The sequence below is a fragment of the Apis dorsata genome, unplaced genomic scaffold (genome assembly GCF_000469605.1).
Source record: "Apis dorsata unplaced genomic scaffold, Apis dorsata 1.3 scaffold_1, whole genome shotgun sequence".
Classification (NCBI taxonomy): Eukaryota; Metazoa; Arthropoda; class Insecta; order Hymenoptera; family Apidae; genus Apis; species Apis dorsata.
Genome location: NW_006263304.1, coordinates 59086 through 68979, shown reverse-complemented (window position 1 = coordinate 68979; position 9894 = coordinate 59086). Strand labels below are relative to the sequence as shown.

Here is a 9894-nt window from a genome sequence, read left to right as displayed (position 1 = left end):
AAAAAAAAAAAAAAAAAGAAAAAAAGGAAAAAAGAAAAAAAGAAAAAAAAGAAAAAAAAACAAAAGGATCAACAAGGGAAAATGTTGACAACTTTCGCTTTTCGTTTCGAAGCGAACGAGTAATCAAGGAACGAATCATTAAATGGGGAAAAACGGTTCCGGGCCAATAACGGGCGGGATGATTCGCTGTTTCGCCGGCGCGAAGGTGTTAATGCACAGTCAACAAATCATTTTGTTCGTTTTGGGAAAATCTGTTGATGCTACGCCGCGGGAATGCGGAATGGGTCATTGTTGCCGGCTCGGTCGCGGAAAGAGAAATGACCGCGTGCTCCTGTCATCGAATCATCCGGTTCACGGTCGAGATACATGCCGCGCACCTCGATACGCTACCCGATATACGTACACACGTATACACACGTTTTATAACACGTATCCATCTCTGTACGTATTTATATATATATTTTTTGCATATAACACGCGTACATGTGTGTATATAAATATATGTGTGTATTTTCCACGCTTTTGCCGGCAATAATGAAACGGTATCGCGGTGAAATTGAAACCATAAACCGTGTTAGGCGTCACCGACTCGTAAAATTCGACCGATTGACGCTCTTAGATTCCGGTATCGATTAAATGACGATTCTTCATCGAGTTAACATGGATATCCGTGTAAGACAGAATAGTGGAAATAGATAGATTTATGATATGTAATAATCATTGTGGATTTTTTAATTTATGAATATTTAAACGTGAAATCGATGGTTTGGATTGAAAATCAATCGGAAAGGAATCATTGTACATATCCTTGAAATAAATTTCTCTTTGGATTAAAGAAATCGTGTAAGTTAAATTTTTTCAAAATTTTCGAAAAGTTGGAATATTACGATTGTTTTGTTTAATTCAAATATTTTCACCCTTCGCGAAATTCGAAAATTTTTCCAATTTTTTTCAAGAAACGCTCGCTAATAGGGTTTGAAGCCTTCCGTTTTGAACATTGAAAAGAGAAAAAAAATCCGCATGCGCGGAAAATAAAATTCTTTTCCACGATAAAACACAAAAATTCCATTTACCCTGTAGAAACTTATCCAATCTTTCGCAAACTCCGATACACTCCGAGCGTTCCAAATTCCGCGCAAACCTAACTTTCGATTCAAACAACAAGGCCAAACTTTTTCCACGCTGGAAAAAATTAAAATCCATACAAGGGGCCGAAGAATGATGATGAAACACGTTACACCGAAAACTTCGCGAGAATTTCCAATTGCAGGTATATAAATCCAGCCAGTACGGTCGTTGTGTATCGTTATGAGGCCGTTGTTGTTTGTGTATCGACAATCGAACGATTCGAGCGATGAATTAAACTTTGAATTTCGCTAATTACGAATCCTGATACACCGTTGGCAGAAAAATCGGCGGTTTGTGTAGGTGTGGCGGTGTGTGTCGGTGCGCGGCGGCAAAACCGATACCTCGAAGGAGAGAGGCCGATAGGCGACTTCTTTCGCGACACGAATAAAACCGGCGGTACCTGTACCAGTGTGGAGAGGCGCGCGGTAACGGTTTCCCCCATTCTAATTAACATTCCGCGTATTTATTAGACGCGGATCCGCAATTAATCAGGCAGATTCAATTAGCGAATTACCAATTAGCACGCACGCGTTCACACGGTCTCGGACACCGCTTGAGATCCTGGATGTTGGACGATGTTGGATAATCGTAAAATTTGTCCAAACGGAAATTTTAAGTTGGGACAAACGATCTTGATAATATAACGATCTTGAAATATAAATTTTGAATAAAACGTTCTGAATTTCTGTTTTTGGAGAAAAGAAAAAGTTTGATTTTTTTGATAAAATCGAAAAATGGTTTGACGAAGTTTGAACATAGTTTAAGATTTGGTTCGAGGCGACGAATGGTTGATTTTCGAACGATGAAATAATTTTTGAACGAATTTCTTTTCATTCTGAATTTCTTTCATTTCTTTGAAAGAAAGTATGATAGTTTGAAATTTGGTTCGAGATTTGCACGATAAAGTAAACTTTGAACATGTTCATTCTGAATTTCTTTTTTGCATTTTTGAAAGAAGGAAAGATTTGATTTTTCATAGAGAAGTTAAGAATAGTTTGTATTTTAAACATCTTAAATACGAATAATTTTGTTTTTCTTCTTAGAATACTTTTAAAGAGAATATTTCATTTGATCAAATGGAAAACTTGTAATTTAAATAGATAGGCAATTTAGATATCAGGAACATGTGATGGATAGTTAGAAACTTCAAAGAAAATTGTTACGTGCAACGTGTTTTACAATCGTGTTCGTGATATTTATGATTTTAAATTATTCGTATCTAATAACGTTCTCTTTGAACACACGATATCTTCTACGTGTATTAACGCTCATTACATATAATGGAACGGATTGAAATCGAAATTTGATATTCTAAAAATAACAACTCACCTTTCTTCAGCCTCTTTCATCCACCTTTCGAGGACCGGTTTAATCTTTTGCGCACTTTTTGGCGTGATGTCCAATTTTTCGAATCTAGAGCCAACAACAATTTATGATTCACGTTCTCCGATTCCATATCGCATATAGAAATATTATACTCGTGAAGAAAGAAATTTCAATCGTCAAAGACGTAAAGATCCTTTCTCCCGATCTCGATATTTCTCAATTTTTTTTGAATCTCAAGATACGAACTGTTACTTCGAACGAGAAGATGGAATTATGAAAAAATTCTTTGCGTCTTTGTTCGACTAAAGGAGCACTAAAAAAAGCATGCATTGACTCAAAAACAGGACATTGACAATGCGTGCATGCTTAAAGGTTTTGGTGATGCCGTGTATGATGTTGCCAACGCGCTTCGAGAGCTAGTGTTCTTCTGCGTATAAACGACGAGCGTATACCAAAGTAATTGTATACAAAGATCGAGTGATCAATTTAGACAAAAAGAAAAAAAAAATTTTAAAAAGAAATAAAAAAAGAAACGAAGATCGTCCAAAAAAAAAAAAAAATTTTAAAAAGAAAAAAAAATTTTAAAAAGAAAAAAAAATTTTAAAAAGAAAAAAAAATTTTAAAAAGAAAAAAAAATTTTAAAAAGAAAAAAAAAAAGAAAAAAGAGAGAGAGAAAAGAAAAAGAGAAAGAAAAAGATTAAAAGGAGAGGCGAAAGGAGACCTTGTGAAATTAGTTAACGATTTCTTCGGGCCGGGGGAGTGGGAAACTTGGGGATGATGTCGCCAACGCGTGAGTACCCGTAAAAAAAAAAAAAATAGGAACACCCTCTCATCGCCGGACGCCGATCTTCGCGATTTTTTTTTTTTTTTTACGTGTACTCACGCGTTGGCGACATCATGCCCAAGTTTGCCAATGCCCTGGCTCGAAGAAATCGTTAACAAATTTCACAAGTGCTCCTTTCGCATCTCATTTTAATCTTTTTCATTCTCTTTTTCTTTTCTCTCTCTCTTTTTTCTTTTTTTTTTTTTTTTTTCTTTCATTGCCAGAAACGGAGTTAGAAATTAGTGATAGCGATATTGCAGCTATACCCAAATATGCCCCAAAATTGATATTAAAGACGTGTTCGAAGCGATATAATCGTTCGAATTTAACGAAACACCGAGGAATGAAACGGAGAAAGTCGACATACATTGAGAGAAAAATAGAAGAAAGATCAAGGGCGATAGAGAGAAAGAGATAATGTAAGTTCATATATTATGCACGTGTACACTCGTGTCTCGCTTGTCGTTCAATATTACAAGAAAGATATATATATATATATTAATTTCAACAAGCCTTGAAGAATCGAAGATTTTTTGAGAACATGATGATACTCTGAGCTACTCTCGCACACGACGATAACCAAATGTACGGATTCACATGCTTGGGTATAACTGCTATGCTTCCAGAAGGATTTGAAAAAGTTTTAGATTTTTAGGTAAATTAAGTAGCATGAGGGGTGAACGTACGTAGCTTGCTGCTGAGAGGCAATCTGCGAGGCAGCGTACATCTGGGTAGCCAGGGCACTGGGGAACAATCACCAATGCTTAAATTAGTCGTTACGATAACAATACTAGGGTGTAGAAACATCGTTTCTACTTGCCACCAGCACTACCACCGTGGTTCCTTCCGGATCTCGAACAAATCTTATCTCTTAACAAACTAGGTGAGAGAACAGGGATGTATGATCTCATATCAAAATCAACGTTCGAACGAAACACGTGTTTCAGGAACCACCGTGGCAGATTACACATTACACATGAAAATTCAACGACGTTTTTCTCTCTCGGAATATACTCGAAGAAACGCGATCAAGGTACACAACATGGCTAATTCTCGCGATAGCGCTATGTCCAAAATCAATTGGTTATTTAGAACCAGATCGAATGCTAATTTCAACGACGAAATTTCCTTCTTCTTTTTCTTCTTCTTCTTAGAATGATCCATAAAATTGGAAAACACGAGGTAGATATAGGCAGGATAAAGATACAGATTAACAGAGCTTAAAGAATTAATGCAATAAATCGAATGACCAATTTAATTTGGACATAGGGCGGAGTAAAAAGAGTTGGTCCTTGGAGGAACTTTGAACGAGTGTCCCTTAGCCCCGACTTCTTTAAATGGAAGAAGACATCATCGAGATTCAGCGTGGTCTAGAAATGTACACAGATTGTTAGCAGCCAAAAACAGGGAACCATCCCTCTTTCTTTTTTTTTTTTTTTTTGGCCATTTCCAGTGACCTGGCACATTGTCGTATATCAATCTAATTTCATCGTCCTTTCTTTTTTTTCTTTTTTTTTTTTTTTCTGTGTCTCATCAGCGACGTCCGTATGAAATATTCGTGACAAGTACAAGATGAAGATAAAAAAACTAAAATGACGAAAGGAAAGACGACGAGGTGTCGCACACTCACCTGCATATGGCACTTTGGCTGTAAGCTGGCCCCTCTGTCACGCTCAGGGCCTGTCCCACCTGGGTCTGCGTCAGACCCAGCGACAATCTGCGAAACTTGAACACCTTAGCGAATTCCTTGATCTCGTCCAGATTTATCCCGTCGACTACGTTGTTCGTGGCCTCGTTGATCGTCGGTTGATCTGTAATTAGTAGAATCTTTCCTTTGGTGGGATTTAAAATTGAGGAAATCGATATGATATTACAATCATGAGATTCAGATTGTTTTCTGATTCTTTAATCGTTCTTCGAAAAATATATTTGCCAAAAAGAAATATACATATATTCGAGAGATTGAAATTTTCGAGAGAATTCATAAAAAATATAATTTAATGAAAATGTTCATTTAATTAATTTCTTAGAACGAGCAAATCTCGAATCAAAAAATACACTCCAGAATAAAGATCGTCAATTATTTTCAATTATGTTTGATTAAAAGCTAGAACGATTTTCTAGAAAGAGGATTGTCTAATAAAATATTCCACTCGATTCATTTCTCAAGAATACCTTTCTCAAAGAATACTTTTACTCTCATCCATTACCCTTACTGATTCTCTTAAGAAGATCTACGATCCTTGGAAGAAAGTGTTTTGACAAAGAGCAATTGTCCAACGAATTCCGGATCGATCGACCGGAATGCCTCAAAGTTCTACCGAGAGGCCTATCTAATGATACCGGCTTCGTTAAAGCTGCTTCAAACGCGCCGATTTCTCTCGTAAATCTGTCACCCCGAACGTATGTACATACGCACGCAATAGAGGTGGCCAACAATCTCGGCCAGTTTGAACGGCTTTCTTCGCCGAGCAATAAACCGCAAATCTTTCTTCCGTCTCTCCGCCGTCTCTGCGATCATTAATTTCCAATCGAACGCGGGATCCTCGTCCGTGGAACACAGACAAAAACGCGACGACGATGCTCCACGACTTTCTCGTGCAACGAGGAAGTGCCTCGTTTCGAGGAATGCGCAAGTATTTTCGCGAATCGGTACCGCTCGTACAACAGAGAATCCGTTATTTTCGTATCAAGATGAACGTGAGGAACGTTTACACGAATGTGTTTTTAACGAGAAACGCGTATAATCCCTCGAAGAATTTAATAAAGTAGATAGAAATTGTGTTCGATGTAATATTTTTTTTTTTTTTTTAGGAATATCTCAATATTTGCAATAATTTCTCCATTCAAATTGTTCTTTGATATATTTGTTAGTTTGCTGTATGGGTCTATAGAATGGCCGAATTCTTAATGAAACTTTCAAATTTCGTTGAAAATAATTAATTAAAGTATAACACATCACTGTACATACTGAAATCGAGCAGTTCATGCGCAATGTTATAACTTAATTTCTCTTCAATTCCATTTGCATTCGTTAAAGTTTCGTGACAGAGATGCAATTTCTGTTGAAAAACTTTCACGGTGGTTATACATAATGATTTATAAAAAATGTATGAAAAACATTCGACAATGTTACTTCGGAGAGGACCGAGTGCGTAAAGTGATTATTAACTCTTTTAGGGGCGCCATTTTTTTTCAGAGAGGGCGCCACGTGCTCGACCAGCAGATAAAAAGTAACGTAAACGTTTATAATCTTATATTCTTATATTATAATGCGAAAAATTTTCATTCCTCAATTACTCGAAACCTCGATCTTTTCAAAAAAAAGAAAAAAAAGAAAGTCACTTTAATCCTCATTATTTTAATCAAATCGACACGTTCAATATTTCTCATCACCCGCAATCAATCCTAATTCGAAGCCTCATTGTTCTTAACGAGCGATTCGCGACATTTTTTTCCAGCAAACGAGAAAGACACTCGATAATAAGGGCGTGAACGAGCAACGTGAATGCTCGTCGATCGTGATCTCTTCCCTCCAAATTTACTCCCCATTGTCCTCTCTATCCATCCATACGAATCATAAACGAATCGACCATCCTCCTCCCTCCCCTCATCCTACGCCTCTCTCTTAAATTTACGAATCGACTCTCAAGGATCAGCGCGAGATTGGTTAACAAAAGCTTAGATTTATCGAGTAACGTTGGCATCGGCAATTGAGAATCGTTAGGCTCGATACGTCGAACGATTATTATTATCATCGTTGTCCCGCGGAATGACGAAGTGCCACAGCCTGAGCAATGATTGTGAATTATTAAAATTATTGTCTGGCCGACTTGTCGAGGGGTTACGTGCACCGTACACGGAATCTTTATGGCTTCCCAGAAGGCAGCGGGAGAGAGCATACGATCTAATACACCGTAATGAGCCGTGCATTGTACGATATCCTATTAGGATTATTAAGAGCTTCGAGGCGCGGACGGACGCCGCCAACGTTATTATTTATCGGCTTTGACCGTGCGTTAAATGTTGAACCCAGGCAGAAGGGAAGGAAACGTGATTCGAGGCAACGAGAAAGAATCGGAAAGATCCCGTTGAATTTTTATGCAGCGCCGTGTGAGAAAATTTTCTAAATATTAGATTCTTATCTACGTAATTATCTGGAGCGTAATATATTGTAATAATTTGCATTGAGACGTTTTCGAGTTGTCGATCGATTCTTACTTCTCGAAATGTATTCTTGATTATTGGAGATATTATTTAAAAATATTCATTATCTCGTCTTTATCCGTTTCACATTCGTTTAAATCGTTTATTTGATTTGTCTGTTCGATTTGAAATTCTATAAGATGAAATAAAAATTGGATGGAATCGATAAATAATGTCTGAATGGTTAAATATTATTAATAATTTAATAGTTTTGCTAATTCTGGAACATGGACTAAAATAAGATAAAGCGATGAAATCGATAAATGTTAAATATACCTATATGAATTCTAAATATATTCTTGTAAATATATAAAGAGTTGATGGCGCCACTATCGCCCGACTATCGTCAACAAGACAATTAAAAAGATTAAAAGATTCTTTTCGGAAATTACTGAATCTATGTAAACTATTCAGATATCATATCATTCCAAATCCAAGAATAATTTTTTTCAAATATTATTTAACCTCTCTCTACTAGTTTCTCTCCATCCAAAATTTAAATAAAAAATTTTTAAACCAGTCTAAACACTATTCTCATTACAATAAAACAATACATCAACAATCTATTTCAAATTCAAGAATGATACTTTCTCTGCTCACCAAACCATCTTTCTACTCCACAGTCTCTAAAAAAAATATCTTCATTCGCAAAACCTTAAAACCTATCAAAAAAAAAAAAAGAAATAAAAAAACTGAATAAAAATGATCTTACTAGGCGAATCATTGAGATCCTCCTCCTCCTTCTTAGGATTGTGCATGCTGCTCGGCGTGACACTCGCCTTCACCCCGGCTCCACTAGGTCCATGCGTGGTCGTGATCGTTATTTCCCCGTTGCTGGCCGCCAGTCTGTTCAGGGCCGAGGCTGCGGATACCACGGACTCGTTCAAAGGCGACGACTGCTCGGGCCTCTCTCTGTGATGTTTCTCCGTCGGCTGCGAGGGACACGCAACAGTAGTAACGGATTAGTAAGCTCGATCGCGGTATCAACGATACCCATCCCCTCTTCTCTCCCCCCCACGCCAATTATACACTTAATAATGAGACCCTCCTTCTTTCAACTCCCCCTCCTCCCTCCCCATCCAAGATCGAAACACTTTAAACTCTAATTAGTGGAAGAAAAGTGCCGCCCGGCGAATACTTTCTTAACGAGATCGCTTGCTATCGGCGAATTATTCCGCTTGTTCGGCCGATCCTGCGACGGTCAAGCCTTTTCCTCTTCCCTTTCGACTCGCGATTTTCCTCGATACATTTCTCGATACTCGCAACAAATATCGAGCATGGTCACAGTTAGATCATCGCATCGTGTATATCGAGTACCCGGATCCGGTGTTAGTCAATTATAGAAATCGGAAAAGTATCCTTCGATTCGACGCAATTCCCCTCCTCCCCGTTGGATAATAATTGAAGGAAACGAGGGGAAACGTCGAGGGGAAAAATCGATCGCGTAACAGTTTGTCGAAGGGAATGAGAATGGGCAAGGGAGGGGGGACGAAACCTACTTCTGTGGAACGTATTGTCGGGGTAATTTTAAAATAATCCGGGGAAATGTGGTTTAATTTAAAAAAAAAAAAAAAAGAAAAAGAAAAAAAAGAAATTGTTTAAATTTAACATGACAACAGGTATCGATTGCCGATCGACGATTATCGAACGTAATCCCTCCCCCCTCTTTCCCCCATTTCGTGTTTAAACACAGAGCGGGATTTTTTTCTCGAGGATGGAGTAATATCTGTCGGACACGTTTCGTTGAATTCTTAACAAAGGCTGATCGAACACGAGGTTTCGCGGGATGGAAACGATTTCGCTAAAAATATGTATAGGCGATTGATTAAATTATCGACAACGGTCTATTAATAGGATGTTCGTTGACGGTATTCAAAGCGATAATCCAATTATCGATGGGAATAATCGTATCGTTTTCGTAAGATGGAGGATGGTTGGTTGGGGATGATTACGCGCGTGGAGAGGTTTAAATTATTTCGCGGTCAAGGATCTACTTACCGTGTAATGATTCATATGAGAGGTGTGTCGATGACCGTGCTGCTGGGGCGAGGTGGTCAGAAGCGGTTGTTGAGAGGCCTGTGCAGCTTGGACCGCTTGTGCCGCTTGAGCCTGAGCCGCCTGCGCGGCCTGGAGCAGTTGCTGAGGCTGCATCGCGCTCAGAAGTTGCTGGCTGGCCGAGCTGTTGCTCAGAAGGTGCGGTAAGGCGGCCGGATTTAACCCTAATCCGGATGCTAAACTCGGACTTGTTGGGACTGTCACGTGGGAAGAGAAAAGCGTGAGTTACTACTCCTCGTGTCGCGCGAGAATTTAGACTTGTGCTATTCCGGACATTCAATTTCACTTCAATATATTTTTAATCGAATTTATCCAATCTTCCCGAAAAGAAAGGAACAGAACTTTGGGCAAAGAAT

At 38.4% G+C, this 9894-nt stretch overlaps 1 protein-coding gene across 7 annotated transcripts in view; it reads right to left on the bottom strand.

The window, feature by feature from the left end:
- The window catches only part of LOC102670595 (POU domain, class 6, transcription factor 1), a 75250-nt gene that overhangs the window by 6943 nt on the left and 58413 nt on the right, over nt 1-9894 (bottom strand). For 5 of the 7 annotated variants that reach the window (XM_006607059.2, XM_006607061.2, XM_006607060.2 and 2 more), the window contains 5 exons: nt 9482-9735; nt 8196-8415; nt 4908-5088; nt 3964-4020; nt 2458-2541 (listed from right to left, as the gene is read on the bottom strand). In XM_006607059.2, the coding sequence (XP_006607122.1) occupies nt 2458-2541; nt 3964-4020; nt 4908-5088; nt 8196-8415; nt 9482-9735 (796 nt within the window). The remainder of the gene's footprint in view (nt 1-2457; nt 2542-3963; nt 4021-4907; nt 5089-8195; nt 8416-9481; nt 9736-9894) is intronic. The other 2 variants (XM_006607062.2, XM_006607063.2) reach the window with 1 other exon arrangement.